General features: G+C 44.5%; 1 protein-coding gene across 1 annotated transcript in view; it reads left to right on the forward strand.

Moving 5' to 3' along the window:
- The window catches only part of LOC311247667 (attractin-like protein 1), a 122,000-nt gene that overhangs the window by 35,481 nt on the left and 65,017 nt on the right, over window positions 1–21,502 (forward strand). Inside the window, 9 exon segments of the mRNA XM_084338680.1 lie at window positions 7,183–7,270; window positions 9,134–9,383; window positions 10,250–10,433; window positions 13,203–13,357; window positions 16,823–16,907; window positions 17,966–18,180; window positions 19,790–19,879; window positions 19,882–19,907; window positions 21,390–21,499. Coding sequence (XP_084194806.1) covers window positions 7,183–7,270; window positions 9,134–9,383; window positions 10,250–10,433; window positions 13,203–13,357; window positions 16,823–16,907; window positions 17,966–18,180; window positions 19,790–19,879; window positions 19,882–19,907; window positions 21,390–21,499 — 1,203 coding nt within the window.

Raw genomic sequence — 21,502 nt, forward strand, 5'->3', positions numbered from 1 at the left:
ATTCAATATCTACAGAGCATCATAGCTTCATATTCAATATCTACAGAGCATCATAGCTTCATATTCAATATCTACAGAGCATCATAGCTTCATATTCAATATCTACAGAGCATCATAGCTTCATATTCAATATCTACAGAGCATCATAGCTTCATATTCAATATCTACAGAGCATCATAGCTTCATATTCAATATCTACAGAGCATCATAGCTTCATATTCAATATCTACAGCATCATAGCTGTTTCATATTCAATATCTACAGAGCATCATAGCTGCTTCATATTCAATATCTACAGAGCATCACAGCTTCATATTCAATATCTACAGAGCATCATAGCTTCATATTCAATATCTACAGAGCATCATAGCTGTTTCATATTCAATATCTACAGAGCATCATAGCTGCTTCATATTCAATATCTACAGAGCATCATAGCTTCATATTCAATATCTACAGAGCATCATAGCTTCATATTCAATATCTACAGAGCATCATAGCTGTTTCATATTCAATATCTACAGAGCATCATAGCTGTTTCATATTCAATATCTACAGAGCATCATAGCTGTTTCATATTCAATATCTACAGAGCATCATAGCTGTTTCATATTCAATATCTACAGAGCATCATAGTTTCATATTCAATATCTACAGAGCATCATAGCTTCATATTCAATATCTACAGAGCATCATAGCTTCATATTCAATATCTACAGAGCATCATAGCTTCATATTCAATATCTACAGAGCATCATAGCTTCATATTCAATATCTACAGAGCATCATAGCTGTTTCATATTCAATATCTACAGAGCACCATAGCTTCATATTCAATATCTACAGAGCATCATAGCTGTTTCATATTCAATATCTACAGAGCATCATAGCTTCATATTCAATATCTACAGAGCATCATAGCTTCATATTCAATATCTACAGAGCATCATAGCTGTTTCATATTCAATATCTACAGAGCATCATAGCTGTTTCATATTCAATATCTACAGAGCATCATAGCTGTTTCATATTCAATATCTACAGAGCATCATAGCTTCATATTCAATATCTACAGAGCATCATAGCTGTTTCATATTCAATATCTACAGAGCATCATAGCTGTTTCATATTCAATATCTACAGAGCATCATAGCTTCATATTCAATATCTACAGCATCATAGCTTCATATTCAATATCTACAGAGCATCATAGCTGTTTCATATTCAATATCTACAGAGCATCATAGCTGCTTCATATTCAATATCTACAGAGCATCAGCTGTTTCATATTCAATATCTACAGAGCATCAGCTGTTTCATATTCAATATCTACAGAGCATCATAGCTGTTTCATATTCAATATCTACAGAGCATCATAGCTTCATATTCAATATCTACAGAGCATCATAGCTGCTTCATATTCAATATCTACAGAGCATCATAGCTTCATATTCAATATCTACAGAGCATCATAGCTTCATATTCAATATCTACAGAGCATCATAGCTGCTTCATATTCAATATCTACAGAGCATCATAGCTGTTTCATATTCAATATCTACAGAGCATCATAGCTTCATATTCAATATCTACAGAGCATCATAGCTTCATATTCAATATCTACAGAGCATCATAGCTGTTTCATATTCAATATCTACAGAGCATCATAGCTGCTTCATATTCAATATCTACAGAGCATCATAGCTTCATATTCAATATCTACAGAGCATCATAGCTTCATATTCAATATCTACAGAGCATCATAGCTTCATATTCAATATCTACAGAGCATCATAGCTTCATATTCAATATCTACAGAGCATCATAGCTTCATATTCAATATCTACAGAGCATCATAGCTGTTTCATATTCAATATCTACAGAGCATCATAGCTGCTTCATATTCAATATCTACAGAGCATCATAGCTGTTTCATATTCAATATCTACAGAGCATCATAGCTGTTTCATATTCAATATCTACAGAGCATCATAGTTTCATATTCAATATCTACAGAGCATCATAGCTTCATATTCAATATCTACAGAGCATCATAGCTGCTTCATATTCAATATCTACAGACCATCATAGCTGTTTCATATTCAATATCTACAGAGCATCATAGCTTCATATTCAATATCTATAGAGCATCATAGCTGCTTCATATTCAATATCTACAGACCATCATAGCTGTTTCATATTCAATATCTACAGAGCATCATAGCTTCATATTCAATATCTACAGAGCATCATAGCTGCTTCATATTCAATATCTACAGAGCATCATAGCTGTTTCATATTCAATATCTACAGAGCATCATAGCTGTTTCATATTCAATATCTACAGAGCATCATAGCTTCATATTCAATATCTATAGAGCATCATAGCTGCTTCATATTCAATATCTACAGACCATCATAGCTGTTTCATATTCAATATCTACAGAGCATCATAGCTTCATATTCAATATCTACAGAGCATCATAGCTGCTTCATATTCAATATCTACAGAGCATCATAGCTGTTTCATATTCAATATCTACAGAGCATCATAGCTGTTTCATATTCAATATCTACAGAGCATCATAGCTGTTTCATATTCAATATCTACAGAGCATCATAGCTTCTTCATATTCAATATCTACAGAGCATCATAGCTGCTTCATATTCAATATCTACAGAGCATCATAGCTTCATATTCAATATCTACAGAGCATCATAGCTGTTTCATATTCAATATCTACAGAGCATCATAGCTGCTTCATATTCAATATCTACAGAGCATCATAGCTGTTTCATATTCAATATCTACAGAGCATCATAGCTGTTTCATATTCAATATCTACAGAGCATCATAGCTGCTTCATATTCAATATCTACAGAGCATCATAGCTTCATATTCAATATCTACAGAGCATCATAGCTGTTTCATATTCAATATCTACAGAGCATCATAGCTGCTTCATATTCAATATCTACAGAGCATCATAGCTGTTTCATATTCAATATCTACAGAGCATCATAGCTGTTTCATATTCAATATCTACAGAGCATCATAGCTTCATATTCAATATCTACAGAGCATCATAGCTGTTTCATATTCAATATCTACAGAGCATCATAGCTGTTTCATATTCAATATCTACAGCATCATAGCTGCTTCATATTCAATATCTACAGAGCATCATAGCTTCATATTCAATATCTACAGAGCATCATAGCTGCTTCATATTCAATATCTACAGAGCATCATAGCTGCTTCATATTCAATATCTACAGAGCATCATAGCTGCTTCATATTCAATATCTACAGCATCATAGCTGCTTCATATTCAATATCTACAGAGCATCATAGCTGCTTCATATTCAATATCTACAGAGCATCATAGCTGTTTCATATTCAATATCTACAGAGCATCATAGCTTCATATTCAATATCTACAGCATCATAGCTGCTTCATATTCAATATCTACAGAGCATCATAGCTGTTTCATATTCAATATCTACAGAGCATCATAGCTGTTTCATATTCAATATCTACAGAGCATCATAGTTTCATATTCAATATCTACAGAGCATCATAGCTGCTTCATATTCAATATCTACAGAGCATCATAGCTGTTTCATATTCAATATCTACAGAGCATCATAGCTGCTTCATATTCAATATCTACAGAGCATCATAGCTGTTTCATATTCAATATCTACAGAGCATCATAGCTGTTTCATATTCAATATCTACAGAGCATCATAGCTGTTTCATATTCAATATCTACAGAGCATCATAGCTTCATATTCAATATCTACAGAGCATCATAGCTGTTTCATATTCAATATCTACAGAGCATCATAGCTGCTTCATATTCAATATCTACAGAGCATCATAGCTGCTTCATATTCAATATCTACAGAGCATCATAGCTGTTTCATATTCAATATCTACAGAGCATCATAGCTTCATATTCAATATCTACAGCATCATAGCTGCTTCATATTCAATATCTACAGAGCATCATAGCTGCTTCATATTCAATATCTACAGAGCATCATAGCTGTTTCATATTCAATATCTACAGAGCATCATAGCTTCATATTCAATATCTACAGAGCATCATAGCTGTTTCATATTCAATATCTACAGAGCATCATAGCTGCTTCATATTCAATATCTACAGAGCATCATAGCTGCTTCATATTCAATATCTACAGAGCATCATAGCTGCTTCATATTCAATATCTACAGAGCATCATAGCTGCTTCATATTCAATATCTACAGAGCATCATAGCTGCTTCATATTCAATATCTACAGCATCATAGCTGCTTCATATTCAATATCTACAGAGCATCATAGCTGCTTCATATTCAATATCTACAGAGCATCATAGCTGCTTCATATTCAATATCTACAGCATCATAGCTGCTTCATATTCAATATCTACAGAGCATCATAGCTGTTTCATATTCAATATCTACAGAGCATCATAGCTTCATATTCAATATCTACAGCATCATAGCTGCTTCATATTCAATATCTACAGAGCATCATAGCTGCTTCATATTCAATATCTACAGAGCATCATAGCTGTTTCATATTCAATATCTACAGAGCATCATAGCTGTTTCATATTCAATATCTACAGAGCATCATAGCTGCTTCATATTCAATATCTACAGAGCATCATAGCTGTTTCATATTCAATATCTACAGAGCATCATAGTTTCATATTCAATATCTACAGAGCATCATAGCTGTTTCATATTCAATATCTACAGAGCATCATAGCTGTTTCATATTCAATATCTACAGAGCATCATAGCTGCTTCATATTCAATATCTACAGAGCATCATAGCTTCATATTCAATATCTACAGAGCATCATAGCTTCATATTCAATATCTACAGAGCATCATAGCTGTTTCATATTCAATATCTACAGAGCATCATAGCTTCATATTCAATATCTACAGAGCATCATAGCTTCATATTCAATATCTACAGAGCATCATAGCTGCTTCATATTCAATATCTACAGAGCATCATAGCTGCTTCATATTCAATATCTACAGAGCATCATAGCTGTTTCATATTCAATATCTACAGAGCATCATAGCTGTTTCATATTCAATATCTACAGAGCATCATAGCTGCTTCATATTCAATATCTACAGAGCATCATAGCTGTTTCATATTCAATATCTACAGAGCATCATAGTTTCATATTCAATATCTACAGAGCATCATAGCTGTTTCATATTCAATATCTACAGAGCATCATAGCTGTTTCATATTCAATATCTACAGAGCATCATAGCTGCTTCATATTCAATATCTACAGAGCATCATAGCTTCATATTCAATATCTACAGAGCATCATAGCTTCATATTCAATATCTACAGAGCATCATAGCTGTTTCATATTCAATATCTACAGAGCATCATAGCTTCATATTCAATATCTACAGAGCATCATAGCTTCATATTCAATATCTACAGAGCATCATAGCTGTTTCATATTCAATATCTACAGAGCATCATAGCTGCTTCATATTCAATATCTACAGAGCATCATAGCTGCTTCATATTCAATATCTACAGAGCATCATAGCTGCTTCATATTCAATATCTACAGAGCATCATAGCTGTTTCATATTCAATATCTACTGAGCATCATAGCTTCATATTCAATATCTACAGAGCATCATAGCTGTTTCATATTCAATATCTACAGAGCATCATAGCTGCTTCATATTCAATATCTACAGAGCATCATAGCTGCTTCATATTCAATATCTACAGAGCATCATAGTTTCATATTCAATATCTACAGAGCATCATAGCTGCTTCATATTCAATATCTACAGAGCATCATAGCTGTTTCATATTCAATATCTACAGAGCATCATAGCTGCTTCATATTCAATATCTACAGAGCATCATAGCTGTTTCATATTCAATATCTACAGAGCATCATAGCTGCTTCATATTCAATATCTACAGAGCATCATAGCTTCATATTCAATATCTACAGAGCATCATAGCTGCTTCATATTCAATATCTACAGAGCATCATAGCTGTTTCATATTCAATATCTACAGAGCATCATAGCTGTTTCATATTCAATATCTACAGAGCATCATAGCTTCATATTCAATATCTACAGAGCATCATAGCTGTTTCATATTCAATATCTACAGAGCATCATAGCTTCATATTCAATATCTACAGAGCATCATAGCTTCATATTCAATATCTACAGAGCAGCATAGCTTCATATTCAATATCTACAGAGCATCATAGCTGCTTCATATTCAATATCTACAGAGCATCATAGCTGTTTCATATTCAATATCTACAGAGCATCATAGCTTCATATTCAATATCTACAGAGCATCATAGCTGCTTCATATTCAATATCTACAGAGCATCATAGCTGCTTCATATTCAATATCTACAGCATCATAGCTGTTTCATATTCAATATCTACAGAGCATCATAGCTGTTTCATATTCAATATCTACAGAGCATCATAGCTTCATATTCAATATCTACAGAGCATCATAGCTGCTTCATATTCAATATCTACAGAGCATCATAGCTGCTTCATATTCAATATCTACAGAGCATCATAGCTGCTTCATATTCAATATCTACAGAGCATCATAGCTGTTTCATATTCAATATCTACAGAGCATCATAGTTTCATATTCAATATCTACAGAGCATCATAGCTTCATATTCAATATCTACAGAGCATCATAGCTTCATATTCAATATCTACAGAGCATCATAGCTTCATATTCAATATCTACAGAGCATCATAGCTTCATATTCAATATCTACAGAGCATAAAAAGTATTAAATTCATAATTATCTATTTAAGGCCTTAAATGGTATTAAAAAGTCTTACTATTTGCGCAGGTATTACACTCCGGCTGTCGGGAGATGAAATAATCTGAAATATATGAAATGTTTTTGTATTCAAGTGGTTGTTTTCTGCGCGGCCAGCGGAGCAGAGAGCCGTGTGGAGCGAGTGAGGATGTGTGTCGTGAGGATGTGTGTCGTGAGGATGTGTGTCGTGAGGATGTGTGTCGTGCTGCTCTGCCTCCTGTGTGGTCAGTATTACTGTGATGATGATGATGATGGTGATGATGATGATGATGCTGCTCCTCTTCTTCAGCTACAACCTGGAGAGCGGCGTCTGGAGCACGGTGCCCATCAACAGTGGCCCCCTGCCTCGCTACGGGCACTCCCTCACCACCTACCAGGTAACACACACACACACACAGACACACACACACAGACACACGCACACACACACACACACACACACACACACACACACACACACACACACACACACAGACACAGACATACACACACACACACACACACACACAGACACACACACACACACACACACACACACACACACACACACACAGACACACACACACACACACACACACACAGACACACACACACACACACAGACACACACACACACACACACACACACACACACACAGACACACACACACACACACAGACACACGCACACACACAGACACACACACAGACACACGCACACACACACACAGACACACACACACACACACACAGACACACACACAGACACACGCACACACACACACACACACACACACACACACACACAGACACACACACAGACACACACACGCACAGACACACACACACACAGACACACACGGACACAGACACACACACAGACACACACACACATAGACACACACACACACACACATACACACAGGCACACACAGACACACACACATTTGAATACTTTATTTGGTTAGACAAATTATATTACATAAACAGGGCATCACATGTATCGGGGCCAAGCAGCACTGAACACTTAAGGGACACATAGCACCTCCTTCTCCACGCGGCTAAGCCAATAATAGCTGAGAAGGAGCAATATTTGGCAATTTGTTTGGCTTTTCTTTTAGACATTGCAGCAATTCTCAGACCGGTCATGGTGCATTTGTATACATGGCCAAGACTTCCGAATACAAGTACACTATATCTACACCTGTACCCAAGGTCGGCCATCACACTGAGCAGTGGTTGGTATTTGATATACTTGTCCTGGAAGGCCTGGTCCATGTACAGGTCAAAGGTACAGCCCACTTCTATGACCAGCACCTCCCTGTGGCTGGTGTCGACAAAAACAACGTCCGGTGTATTTGGGATGTTAGCAAAGACATCGTTGGTAAAACCAAACCACTCTGGTAGCACTCTAGTATGTTTGTACATTGCTGCACTAGATGGTGAGATGTTTTGTACCACATCAGACACAATGTCTTCTTCCTCCTCCTCTTCTCCTCTTCCTCCTCTTCCTCCTCTTCTCCTCCTCTCCTCCTCTTCTCCTCCTCCTCTCCTCTTCTCCTCCTCCTCTTTCTCCTCTTCCTCCTCTTCCTCCTCTCCTCTTCTCCTCCTCTTCCTCCTCTCCTCTTCTCCTCCTCCTCTTCTCCTCCTCCTCCTTCTCCTCTCCTCCTCTCCTCTTCTCCTCCTCCTCCTCCTCCTTCTCCTCTCCTCTTCCTCCTCTCCTCTTCTCCTCCTCTTCTCCTCCTCTTCTCCTCCTCCTCTCCTCGTCCTCCTCCTCTTCTCCTCTCCTCCTCTTCCTCCCCTCCTCTTCTCCTCCTCATCTTCTCCTCTCCTCCTCCTCCTCTCCTCCTCCTCTCTTCTTCTCCTCCTCCTCCTCCTCTCCTCTTCCTCCTCCTCTCCTCCTCCTCCTCTCCTCTTCCTCCTCCTCTCCTCCTCTTCCTCCCCTCCTCTTTTCCTCCTCATCTTCTCCTCTCCTCCTCCTCCTCTCCTCCTCTCCTCCTCCTCTCTTCTTCTCCTTCTCCTCCTCCTCTCCTCTTCCTCCTCCTCTCCTCCTCCTCTCTTCTTCTCCTCCTCCTCCTCCTCTCCTCCTCCTCTCCTTCTCCTCTCCTCTCCTCCTCCTCCTCCTCTCCTCCTCCTCCTCCTCTCCTCTTCCTCCTCCTCTCCTCCTCCTCCTCCTCTCCTCTTCCTCCTCCTCTCCTCCTCCTCCTCCTCTCCTCTTCCTCCTCCTCTCCTCCTCCTCTTCCTCCTCTTCCTCGCTGCAGGACGACATCTACATGTTCGGGGGGAAGTTGGAGGCGGGGGGCAACGTGACGGACGAGCTGTGGGTGTTCAACGTGCCCAGCCGGACGTGGCAGCGGAGGGGCGGGGCCTCCGGGGCCGGGGGGGTGTACGCCGTGGAGGGCCACTCTGCCCACTGCGCCCTGCTGGCCAGCGGCGAAGCGGTCATGGTGGTCCTGTTCGGGTACTCGCCCATCTACAGCTACATCAGCAACGTGCAGGAGTACGACCTGAGTGAGTCACCTGACCCCTGACCCTAACCAGTGGGAGACAGGTCAAACGATTGTAGGAGGGAGACTACTATGACTGACTGAGATGAGTCAGGCAGGTTGAAGTCGCCCAATAGAAGGAGAGGGGTACCATCTTCCGGTAAGGAGCTTAGAAGCATGTCCAGCTCATCTGTGAAGTGATCGAGGGGACCTGGAGGGTGTAACAATGTGTAACAATTGAAAGAGATTGAAAGGATTAGAGACAGATACTGCATGATATTCGAGGGAGGAGAGTGACAGTTCTGGGAGTTGCGTTAGGTTTGTAGCCCATGAAGGAGATGTCATGAGGCTAGTGCCTCCACCCCGTCTGGAAGGTCGAGGTGTGTGAGTGAAGTTATAGTTTGTAGATAATGCTGCAGGTGTTGATGAGTTATTGGGGGTTATCCAGGTCTCAGTTAGAGCCAGAAGCTGCAGATTTAGACTATGGGCGTAGGCAGTAATGAAGTCAGCTTTCTTGACTGCTGATCGACAGTTCCATAAGCCTCCCCGTACTGTGATAGGTGTATTAGTGGCTGTAGGAGGGTAGGATAGATTAGCCGGGTTGCTAGCAAACTGCCGTGGGTGGGTTGAATCTGTTCTAGAGGAGCAGATTGTGGATATAGGTATGAGACACATTGTCTTGTCAAGAGTGGCAGGGAGGAAGTAGAGAAATAGCAGAGTGGGAGGGAAATATAGGATTATGGTGTACTTAGCACTGGGTGGATCGGTGGATCCCTCGGCGGAGAACTCCAGGAAAACTCCTCCTCTTGGAAAACTCCTCCTCTTTGTCCCTCTTCGTTTCTCGGAGAGTCGTTAGACTCAGAACTGATGTGTGTGTCCCCCCCCCCCCAGGGTCCAGCACGTGGTCGGTCCCGGAGACCCGCGGGGCGGTGGTGCAGGGCGGCTACGGGCACAGCAGCACCTACGACGTGGCCAGCGGCAGCGTGTTCGTCCACGGAGGCTACAAGGCGCTACCCGCCAACAAGTACGGCCTGGTGGACGACCTGTACCGCTACTGTGTGGAGACACACACCTGGTGAGACACACACACACACACACACACACACACACACACACACACACACACACACCTGGTGGACGACCTGTACCGCTACTGTGTGGAGACACACACCTGGTGAGACACACACACACACACACACACACCTGGTGAGACACACACACACACACACCTGGTGAGACACACACACACACACACCTCTGTTGAAAGAGGATCGGTGATGCAGCCTTTATCAACTATGCCCCAAAACTGTGGAACAAACTACCCAAAAACATCAGGGAAGCCGACTCGCTAGACATCTTCAAAAGACAGTTTAAAACCTGTCTCTCTGCTCAGGCATTTAAATTAAACATCAGGGACATCCTGACACTAATTTACTTTACCTGCACTTATCTTATGCCTACTTATACACTTCCTGTCGGTTCTATGCAAATTTTATCTCACTACTTCCTATACACTGTAATTTTAAGAACTCTGTTCTGTTGTAATTCAAAACTGAACTTTGTAAAGAAACTCAAAGTTGAGAGAGCGATGCTGTGTTACAGGACTGAGGGACAGTGGTCTGGTCTCCCCTGTGATGCTGTGTTACAGGACTGAGGGACAGTGGTCTGGTCTCACCTGTGATGATGTGTTACAGGACTGAGGGACAGTGGTCTGGTCTCACCTGTGATGCTGTGTTACAGGACTGAGGGACAGTGGTCTGGTCTCACCTGTGATGATGTGTTACAGGACTGAGGGACAGTGGTCTGGTCTCACCTGTGATGCTGTGTTACAGGACTGAGGGACAGTGGTCTGGTCTCACCTGTGATGCTGTGTTACAGGACTGAGGGACAGTGGTCTGGTCTCACCTGTGATGCTGTTACAGGACTGAGGGACAGTGGTCTGGTCTCACCTGTGATGATGTGTTACAGGACTGAGGGACAGTGGTCTGGTCTCACCTGTGATGCTGTGTTACAGGACTGAGGGACAGTGGTCTGGTCTCACCTGTGATGATGTGTTACAGGACTGAGGGACAGTGGTCTGGTCTCACCTGTGATGCTGTGTTACAGGACTGAGAGACAGTGGTCTGGTCTCACCTGTGATGATGTGTTACAGGACTGAGGGACAGTGGTCTGGTCTCACCTGTGATGTGTTACAGGACTGAGGGACAGTGGTCTGGTCTCACCTGTGATGATGTGTTACAGGACTGAGGGACAGTGGTCTGGTCTCACCTGTGATGCTGTGTTACAGGACTGAGGGACAGTGGTCTGGTCTCACCTGTGATGATGTGTTACAGGACTGAGGGACAGTGGTCTGGTCTCACCTGTGATGATGTGTTACAGGACTGAGGGACAGCGGTCTGGTCTCACCTGTGATGCTGTGTTACAGGACTGAGGGACAGTGGTCTGGTCTCACCTGTGATGCTGTGTTACAGGACTGAGGGACAGTGGTCTGGTCTCACCTGTGATGCTGTGTTACAGGACTGAGGGACAGTGGTCTGGTCTCACCTGTGATGATGTGTTACAGGACTGAGGGACAGTGGTCTGGTCTCACCTGTGATGATGTGTTACAGGACTGAGGGACAGTGGTCTGGTCTCACCTGTGACGATGTGTTACAGGACTGAGGGACAGTGGTCTGGTCTCACCTGTGACGATGTGTTACAGGACTGAGGGACAGTGGTCTGGTCTCACCTGTGATGCTGTGTTACAGGACTGAGGGACAGTGGTCTGGTCTCACCTGTGATGATGTGTTACAGGACTGAGGGACAGTGGTCTGGTCTCACCTGTGATGATGTGTTACAGATGTAACAGATGTTGTACATCTCCGCTGAACTAGGGCTGGGCGATACGGCCTCTAAATGATATCGTGATATTTTTTGGCCATATCACGATATATATCGCGATATTTTGACATTTCCTCTAAAGCACTTAAAAATGCTTGATTTAACCCTTTGATGCATACAGTCACGCCAATATGATGATTATAATAAGTCCCTGCAAAATATGTTTGCATTATTAAACCTTGAAGATGCTTTAAAAAATAATTAAATGAAAATGTAATAAGAGTAGTCTACTGACACACTAATAAAAAAAATTATTTACATCTAAGACAATTTATATAAAAACTATTGGGTGCCTAAGACTTTTGCACAGTACTGTGTTTTCTATCCACTTTAGCCAAACACACACACACACATATATATATATACACACTACTGTGAGAAAATAATAATCTGATATGGCTTGCCTTAAAATGTGCATTGTGGTGTCGGGCAGAAGAGAAGACTGTCATGTTTTGAACTATGGATACCGAACAAAGGTTTGGGACGGCTTTGAACTGTTGAACAGTAATCCAGAACTATTTTATTGCACTGTAAAATATATATATTCTTTTAATCTATTCTATTCTACAATTTTATTGCACTGCACTATTGCACTATTTTACTCTTATCTTGCTCCTTTTATTATTGTCTATTTAAAACTGAATCAAACCATAAACAAGGTGGCCTGTTGGGACGTTAGATCCTAATGTGAAAAACTGTGATTTTATATGTCTGCACTTTATGTGCTCATTTTATGCCTCTTTTTTCTGTTGTGAAGCACTTTGAGCTGCAGTTCCTGTATGAAAGGTGCTCTACACATAAAGTTTATTATTATGATTATGATTACAGGACGGTGCTGAGGGAGAGCGGGCTCCCGCGCTACATGTTTATTATTATGATTATTATGATTACAGGACGGTGCTGAGGGAGAGCGGGCTCCTGCGCTACATGTTTATTATTATTATTATGATTATGATTATTACAGGACGGTGCTGAGGGAGAGCGGGCTCCCGCGCTACATGCACTCAGCCGCGCTGCTCAGCGGAACGCTGCTGTTCTTCGGTGGCAACACGCACAACGACACGTCGCTTAGCAACGGGGCCAAGTGCTTCTCCGCCGACTTCCTGGCCTACGACATCGGTAGGTCCACTGGCTTTGTGATTGACACCTGTCAGTCACCTCTCTGTATCTATCTAGTGAAGGTGATGATTTATACAACACTGTGTTAGGGTATTCTGATAGAAGTCCACTTAGGGCTGTCTTAAATACTTCGAAGCTTTGTTCAATGGGCATGGGATTTGAACGATTATTTGTTTGAATATTAAAAAAATTATAATTTTTTTGTTTTTTTTGCAATCCAAATCAAATTCTTGCACCTCCAATGCAGCGGAGGTCATACGCCTCATTAACTCCGCCTCTCTTCGTTAACTACAACAAGCACATTAACTCCTCTGTGTTGAATACAACTTGCTGCTTTTATAAAGCCTCAAATGACGGCTTACAATATTTCATAAAAGCAAAGTGTTTAGTTTGTCTAAGATTTAAAAGGGATTAACCTTTACAGCACTGACAATTCTCTATAGTATTTAGATTTTTTGATTTTATTTAAAAAAAATGTAATCCTCTTTTTCTCCACCAGATTTTTCTGTGCTTTTTCCTCCCGTCCCAATTTAGTCGTTGTGCCAATTCCCCCCTCCCCTACCTGGTCGTTGTGTGCATGTTCCCCCTACTGGTCAGTCAAGGGAGCCCTGAGGTCAACCACATGCTTCCTCCGACACATGTGGAGACAGCCAGCGGCTCTCTTCTCACCTGGCAGCGAGGACTCTCATTGGTGAAGCGTAACGCGTGGGAGGTCACGCTGCCTTCACCACTTCCTGTGTTTTGCTGAGCAGGCGCCCTGACCGACCTGTAGGAGTCGCTGTCCACAACGCCAGATTACCACCCTCGACTTCCCTCCCCCTAACTCAGCCAAACGAGTTAGTATGACGGCTGGTCCAAGCCGGAGGCAATGCTTTCACCTGGATTCGAGACCGGAGTCTCTCGCATTGGTGACGAGCGCAATCTCCGCTGCGCCACCCAGCCGCTAGTATTTTTAGTTTGATAAGACACCCAGTCAGCAGTGTGTCCCGAGACTCCCCACCCAGACACACACATGTCTTAATAAAACGTGCTTAATTAAGTCGAATTCTGCCTTTGTCTCTATTAACTACATATACATATTTATATAATTGTTTGCTTTATAGACGAATGTTGCAACATAATGATGTAATGTAAAGTCGTTGGCTGTGTAACGGAGCGCAGCCGCCCAGCTCCCGACTCATTATTAATTTAATGTATTAATCCAATCCAATCAATCCACTTTATTTATAGAGCACATTTAACAACAACAAAGTTGACCAAAGTGCTGTACAAGTCCCACAACATAAGAAAATATCTTTTTTATTATTGTCGAAGCTTAGAATTAAAATTGAATCTTGGGCCCAGAAGCTTCAACGACCAAAAAAAGCTTCGAAGGTCAGCCCTGTGTTAGTGTTCTGATGGAGATCCATGTGTTAGTGTTCTGATGGAGAGCCCACTCTGGACTGTTAGCAAGAAAGACGACACTATCTCACTGGCCTCAGACTTACAGACTGCATCATGTTACTATCCCGTTCTCTCCTCTTCTTTCCTCTTCTCTCCTCTCTTCTCCCCATGACTTCTCTTCTCTCCTCCTTGTCTCTCCTCCTTGTCTCTCCTCTCCTCACCTCTCTTCTCCTCTCCTCACCTCTCTCTTCTCCTCTCCTCACCTCTCTCTTCTCCTCTCCTCACCTCTCCTCTCTTCTCCTCTCCTTGTCTCTCCTCTCCTCTCCTCCTTTCCTTGTCTCTCTCCTCCTTGTCTCTCCTCTCTGCTCTCCTCTCCTTGTCTCTCCTCTCCTGCTCTCCTCTCCTCTCATTGTCTCTCCTCTCCTCTCCTTGTCTCTCCTCTCCTTGTCTCTCCTTGTCTCTCCTTGTCTCTCCTCTGCTCTCCTCTCCTTGTCTCTCCTCTCCTCCTCTCATTGTCTCTCCTCTCCTCTCATTGTCTCTCCTCCTCTCCTCTCCTCTCCTCTCCTTGTCTCTCCTGCTCTCCTCTCATCTCCTCTCCTTGTCTCTCCTCTGCTCTCCTCCCTCTCCTCTCCTTGTCTCTCCTCTCCTTGTCTCTCCTCTCCTCTCCTTGTCTCTCCTCTGCTATCCTCCCTCTCCTCTCCTTGTCTCTCCTCTCCTCTCCTCTCATTGTCTCTCCTCTCCTCTCCTCTCATTGTCTCTCCTCCTCTCCTCTCCTCTCTTTGTCTCTCCTGCTCTCCTCTCCTCTCCTTGTCTCTCCTCTGCTCTCCTCCCTCTCCTCTCCTTGTCTCTCCTCTCCTCTCCTTGTCTCTCCTCTCCTCTCCTTGTCTCTCCTCTCCTTGTCTCTCCTCTCCTCTCCTTGTCTCTCCTCTGCTCTCCTGCTCTCCTCTCCTCTCCTCTCCTCTCCTCTCCTTTCCTCTCCTCTCCTCTCCTCTCCTCCCTCTCCTCTCGTCTCTCCTCTCCTTGTCTCTCCTCTGCTCTCCTGCTCTCCTCTCCTCTCCTCCCTCTCCTCTCGTCTCTCCTCTCCTTGTCTCTCCTCTCCTCTCCTTGTCTCCCTCTCCTCTCTTTGTCTCTCCTCTCCTCTCCTGCTCCTCTCCTCTCCTTGTCTCTCCTCCTCCTGCTCTCCTCTCCTCTCCTTGTCTCTCTCTCTGCTATCCTCTGCTCTCCTTGTCTCTCCTCTGCTCTCCTGCTCTGCTCTCCTCTCCTCTCGTCTCTCCTCTCCTTGTCTCTCCTCTCCTTGTCTCTCCTCTGCTCTCCTGCTCTGCTCTCCTCTCCTCCTCTGCTCTCCTCTCTCCTCCTCTCCTCTCCTCCCTCTCCTCTCGTCTCTCCTCTCCTTGTCTCTCCTCTCCTCTCCTTGTCTCTCCTCTGCTCTCCTGCTCTGCTCTCCTCTCCTCTCCTCCTCTGCTCTCCTCCCTCTCCTCTCGTCTCTCCTCTCCTCTCCTTGTCTCTCCTCTGCTCTCCTGCTCTGCTCTCCTCTCCTCCTCTGCTCTCCTCTCCTCTCCTCTCCTTGTCTCTCCTCTCCTCTCCTCTCCTCTCCTTGTCTCTCCTCTCCTGCTCTCCTCTCCTCTCCTCTCTTTGTCTCTCCTCTCCTGCTCTCCTCTCCTCTCATCTCCTCTCCTCTCCTTGTCTCTCCTCTCCTGCTCTCTCCTCTCCTCTCCTCTCCTCTCCTCTCCTGCTCTCCTCTCCTCTCCCCTCCTCTCCTCTCCTCTCCTCTCCTCTCCTCTCCTCTCCTCTCCTCTCCTCCTCTCCTCTCCTCTCCTCTCCTCTCCTCTCCTCTCCTCTCCTCTCCTCTCCTCTCCTCTCCTCTCCTCTCCTCTCCTCTCCTCTCCTCTCATCTCCTCTCCTCTCCTTGTCTCTCCTCTCCTGCTCTCTCCTCTCCTCTCCTCTCCTCTCCTCCTCTGCTCTCCTCTCCTCTCCTCTGATCTCCTTGTCTCTCCTCTCCTCTCATCTCCTCTCCTCTCCTTGTCTCTCCTCTCCTCTGCTCTGCTCTCCTCTCCTCTCCTGCTCTCCTCTCCTCTCCTCCAGCCTGTGATGAATGGAAGGTGTTGCTCAAACCAGACCTGCACAAAGACGTCAACCGCTTCGGCCACTCTGCTGTGGTCAGCAACGGGTGAGTGGTGTCATATATAGACCTCCTGTTCTGCTGTTGGTGAGTGGTGTCATATATATACCTCCTGTTCTGCTGTTGGTGAGTGGTGTTATATATAATAATAATAATAATATATATACCTGATTATAATACCTGACTATAATACCTGATTATAATAGCGTCAGGTTACAGCAGAAGAGAGAGACTCAGAGGATCCCTGGATCTCTCTAGGATGGAGAGCTAATGGTATTTATACAGGGAGTCAACTAAGTGGACCGTTGACATAGATGGATAGGAATGGATGAGTCATGTAGGGTTAGGGTTATGGATGAGTCATGTAGATAGAACTGTGTGAGGAAGAGGAGGGAGGCAGGGAGGGAGTATTATCAAACAATAATATTGTTTGATAAGATAAGATACATTCCTTTATTTATCCCCTTGGCGAAATTCGGGCGTCATAGCAACATGGGGAGGGGAGAGGGGGGGTACAGGTATGGGCAGGGCAATAGTAGAAGACATAAATATAAGCAATACAATTATAGTAAATAAAAAAATAAGCTTACTTAGTCCGTGAACAAGGGTTCTCCAAGCATCCCGGTCCTGAGCCAACCTCTCCAGCTGGCCCCAGGTGTGTCCCGTGTTCTTGGCATCATCTTCCAAGGCTCGGCGCCAGGTGGCGCTCTTTCTTTCCCCTTGGGGGTTCCACCTGAGAGACTGTCTTGTGATGCTCAGGGATGGTTTACGGAGTGTATGGCCAGTCCATCTCCAACGCCGTTGCAGGTCTTTGTTGCTGATGGTGTTGGGCCAGCGGATCTGGAGGCCTCGGCGCAGACGGGTGTTTAGGAAAACTTGTAGTTTATTGGTTGTGGTGACGGTGGTCCTCCAGGTCTCAGCGCCACAGAGTAGGACTGACTTCACGTTGGTGTTAAAGACCCTGATCTTGGTTGTGATGTAAATGTCTCTTGAGCTCCAGATGTTTTTTAGTTGGAGAAAAATAAGCAGAAATATAATATAATATAATGAATTGTGAATATAAGAACCTGCAGCGTGACGTGTCTCCTCTCCTCTCTCCCTGCCAGGTCCATGTATATCTTCGGGGGGTTCTCCAGCGTGCTCCTGAACGACGTGCTGGTCTACCGCCCGCCCAGCTGCCAGGCCTTCTCTGCAGAGGGGGGCTGTGAGGGGGCCGGGCCGGGGGTCCGATGCACCTGGAGGGGGGGCCGCTGTGTCCCCTGGGAGCCCCGCATGGCTAACAGCAGCCTCGGCCCCGCCCCCTTCTGTCCTGCTAAAGCTGGTAAGGATGGAAACCACCACTCATAGGGTTAAACCACGACTCACAGGGTTAAACCAAGACTCATAGGGTTAAACCACGACTCACAGGGTTAAACCACGACTCATAGGGTTAAACCACCATCCACGACTCATAGGGTTAAACCACGACTCATAGGGTTAAACCACGACTCATAGGGTTAAACCACGACTCACAGGGTTAAACCACGACTCACAGGGTTAAACCACGACTCACAGGGTTAAACCACGACTCATAGGGTTAAACCACGACTCAGGGTTAAACCACGACTCATAGGGTTAAACCACGACTCACGACTCATAGGGTTAAACCCCCACACTCAGTCACAGTCCCTGCGATCCTCAGACACTGGTCAGCTCTCCATCCCCTGAACCAGACTGTGGACCTTCGGGGACAGAGCTTTCAGTGTGGCAGCTCCCACCCTCTGGAACTCCCTCCCTGCAGAACTCAGTGTGGCAGCTCCCACCCTCTGGAACTCCCTGCCCGCAGAACTCCGCACCGCCCAACTCTGGACTCATTCAAAACACTGCTCAAAACCCCCCTCTTCAACTTGGCCTTTAACCTATTACTACTGTAAAGGCCATATGAGTGTTTTGGTTATTAATATTATTATTATTTTGTTTAGAATAGTGTCTTATTTATGTTTGAACACTAGAGGGCTCACCGCCTCCATTATAGCCCCTCTTCTATAAATAGCCTAGCTAATTACCGTAATCCATGCACCTGTGATGAGGATACATTTTTCATACCTGTCTCACCGTTTGGAACTGACAATGAGCAATTGACAACTGTTCTGATTTAACCCTTCATTCACCATCATTCACCTTTGGACAACAATAAACCCTGTAAACAGCAGCAACTTGGGACATTCCATATTTACATCACAAACTTTGGGACTTGCGTAGATAATTAATTGCGGGTGCATCGTGGACGCTTGTGGATTCATTGGGGAGCGACAAGCGGCCACTACAACTACTACTACTATTATTTCTAGTACTACTACTACTACTACTACTACTATTACTTATAGTACTACTACTACTACTACTACTACTACTACTACTACTACTACTACTACTATTACTTATAGTACTACTACTACTACTACTACTACTACTGCTACTACTCTCTCTCTCTCATCAATTAAAAGGGTCTTTATTGACATGGTAAACGTACTTTTACATTGCCAAAGCCAGTGTTAAAACAAACAAAACAGGGGGAGCTCCAGTAGCTCACCGCGTACCTCGAGCGCTATTTCGGCGCCGGGGACAACCGTGCTCGTCACGGATCTGGGGTAGCAAGTTCGATTCCCGGACAAAGCCGTAACTTTCTCAGAGTGTCTTCCCCCCATCTGTACCCCCATTCAACCTGTTTCTGTCGGTCATTCTTGACCAGAGAAAAAGCGATAAACGCAAAAAGAACCAGCGGAATGGTCAAAGTTTAAAAAAAAAAAAACAGATCAGTATAGTATAGAGATATGTGTGTTGAAAGTCTCTCCCCCCTCTCTCCCCCCCCATCTCTCTCTCTCCCCCCCCCCCTCTCCCCCCCCCTCTCTCTCTCTCCCCCCCCCTCCTCCCCCCCCCCCCCCCCCCAGTCACAGTGGATGAGAGGTGTTACAGGTTCTCTGACTGCTCCAGCTGCACCTCCAACACTAACGGCTGCCAGTGGTGCGACGACAAGAAGTGCTCTCGGCCTCCAGCAACTGCACCTCTGTGAGTCTGCCGCCAGAGGGCGCCACCGTACTGCCGCGTTTCACATCCCCCCCCCCTCTCTCTCTCTCTCTCTCTTTCTCTCACAAACACACTTACTCACTCACTCACTTTCATGTGCATGTTTATTCACTCACCGCAGGATTCAACAACACACACATACACACACACACACACACGTACACACACACACACACACGTACACACACACACACACACACGTACACACACACACACACACACACACACACACACACACACACACACACACACACACACACAGTGATTGCAGGCATCTGTTGATAATATGAGCAGCGCTCTTGCTGCAGTGATCAGTGGCTGGAGGTAGAAGCCCCCCCCCCTGTCAGGAGAAACACTGCATAATGTTCTTCACTCTGGCTGGTAGAACATGATACAGTTTCTCTGCATTTTACAGCACTGCTAAAACTGTACATAGCCGTTTTGTTATTTACATTTGATATAGTATAATATTTATACTGTATATGATGTGTGAAGTGGCAGCCTTCCTTAGCAGCTCCCGCCTCCCTCTGCTTTTACCCCCGATTTACTCCTTTGTACTTATTTTTACTTTACTTTGTGATTCTACTTTCTATTAATATAAACCCTAACCCTATTAATATTAATGTCTAAGTGACTGTGTGTTGCTTTACACCAAGTTAATGCAAATTGTTAACTTCCTCTCCTCTCTCCTCTCTCTTCCTCTCCTCTCCTCTCCTCTCTTCCTTTTCCTCTCCTCTCCTCTCTCATCTCCTCCTCTCTCCTCTCTCTTCTCCTCCTCTCCTCTCCTCTCCTCTCCTCTCTCCTCTCTTCTCCTCTCCTCTCCTCTCCTCTCTCTCTCCTCTCCTCTCTCGTCCTCTCTCTCCTCTCATCTCCTCTCTTCCTCTCTCCTCTCTCTCTCCTCTCCTCTCTCCTCTCCTCCTCCTCTCTCCTCTCTCTCTCTCTCATCCTCTCCTATCATCTCCTCCCCTCTCCCCCTCTCTCTCCTCTCTCCTCTCCTCTCCTCTCCTCATCTTCCTCTCTCCTCTCTTCCTCTCCTCTCCTCTCCTCCTCTCCTCTCTCCTCCTCTCCTCTCCTCTCCTATCATCTCTCCCCTCTCCCCTCTCTCTCTCCTGTCCTCTCCTCTCCTCTCCTACCTCTCTCTCTCCCCTCTCTTCCTCTCTCCTCTCCTCTCCTCTCCTCTCCTCTCCTCTCCTCTCTCCTCTCCTCTCCTCTCACTCTCCTCTCCTCTCCTCCTCTCCTCCTCTCTCTCTCTCTCCCTCTCCCTTCCTCTCTCACCTCTCCTTCCTCTCCTCCTCTCTCTCTCTCTCTCTCTCCTCCCTCTCCTCCTCTCTCCTCTCCTCTCCCCTCCTCTCCTCTCCTCTCCTCTCTCCTCTCTCTCTCCTCCTCTCGCTCTCACTCCCTCTCTCCTCTCTCTCCTCTCCTCTCCTCTCCTCTCCTCTCCTCTCCTCTCCTCTCCTCTTCTAGAACGTGAGGAACTTCACTCAGTGCGTGGTGAGGAACGAGCAGGTTTGCAGTAAACTGGCGAACTGTAAGAGCTGCTCCCTGAACCTCAACTGTCAGTGGGACCAGAACCAGTC

Source organism: Notolepis coatsorum, assembly GCF_963971535.1.
Source record: "Notolepis coatsorum genome assembly, contig: SCAFFOLD_119, whole genome shotgun sequence".
NCBI lineage: Eukaryota > Metazoa > Chordata > Actinopteri > Aulopiformes > Paralepididae > Notolepis > Notolepis coatsorum.